At 55.4% G+C, this 1,113-nt stretch overlaps 1 protein-coding gene across 1 annotated transcript in view; it reads right to left on the reverse strand.

Moving 5' to 3' along the window:
• The window catches only part of LOC107307609 (violet-sensitive opsin-like), an 18,867-nt gene that overhangs the window by 8,547 nt on the left and 9,207 nt on the right, over nt 1-1,113 (reverse strand). Inside the window, 1 exon segment of the mRNA XM_032441893.1 lies at nt 258-462. Coding sequence (XP_032297784.1) covers nt 258-462 — 205 coding nt within the window.

The raw sequence follows: 1,113 nt of genomic DNA on the forward strand, positions 1-1,113 counted from the left end.
GGGATGGGATGGGTTGGGATGGGATGGGATGGATGGATGGATGGGATGGAATAGATGGGATGGGATGGGATGGGATGGGGTAGAGATGGATAGAATGGGGTTGATAGGATGGATGGATGGGATGGGTGGGATGGATGGGGTGGGATGGATGGGATAGGTGGATGGATGGGATCCCTTTCCTTCTCCCCTCCCCCCCATTCCTCTCCCACTCACAGCCCTCCCTCTCCCCACCCATCCCCCCCATCCCCCCCACTCACGGCTCGCAGGGCGCTCAGCAGTTGGGAGTAGGAGAAGATGATGAGGGAGAGTGGGACGATGAAGCAGAAGATGAAGAGGAACCAGGTGTAATACTCGCTGCGGTACTTGGTGCCCACCGTGTACCAGTCGGGGCCACACGAGCACTGCAGCCCCTCAGGCATGTACCTGTGGGGGGCAGCACCTATAGAGCACCCCATGGTGCCCCTATGGTGTCCCTATGTGCTCCCATGGCATCCCTATGTACTCCCATGGCATCCCTATGTGTCCCTATGGCATCCCTATGTGCCCCTATGGCATCATTATGAGGCCCTATGGCATCCCTATATGTCCCTATGGCATCCCTATGTGCCCCTATGGTATCCCTATGCGCCCCTATGACATCCCTATGTGTCCCTATGGCATCCCTATGTGCCCCTATGGCATCCCTATGTGGCCCTATGGCATCCCTATGTGTCCCTATGGCATCCCTATATGCCCCTATGGCATCATTATGTGGCCCTATGGCATCCCTATGTGTCCCTATGGCAACTCTATGCGCCCCTATGGCATCCCTATGTGTCCCTATGGCATCCTTATGTGTCCCTATGGCATCCTTATGTGTCCTATGGCATCCTTGTGTGTCCCTATGGCATCCCTGTGTTTCCTTATGGCATCCCTATGTGCCCCCAAGGTGTCCCTATAGCATCCCTGTGTGTCACGATGGTGTCCTTATGTGTCCCTATGGCATCCCTATGTGCCCCTATAGCACATATATATATCCATAACCCCCATAGTACCCCCATAACCCCCATAGTCCCCCCATAACCCTCCATAACCCCTCATAGTCCCCCTACAACCCCCCATAGTCCCCCCATA

Source organism: Coturnix japonica, unplaced genomic scaffold (assembly GCF_001577835.2).
Source record: "Coturnix japonica isolate 7356 unplaced genomic scaffold, Coturnix japonica 2.1 chrUnrandom700, whole genome shotgun sequence".
Classification (NCBI taxonomy): Eukaryota; Metazoa; Chordata; class Aves; order Galliformes; family Phasianidae; genus Coturnix; species Coturnix japonica.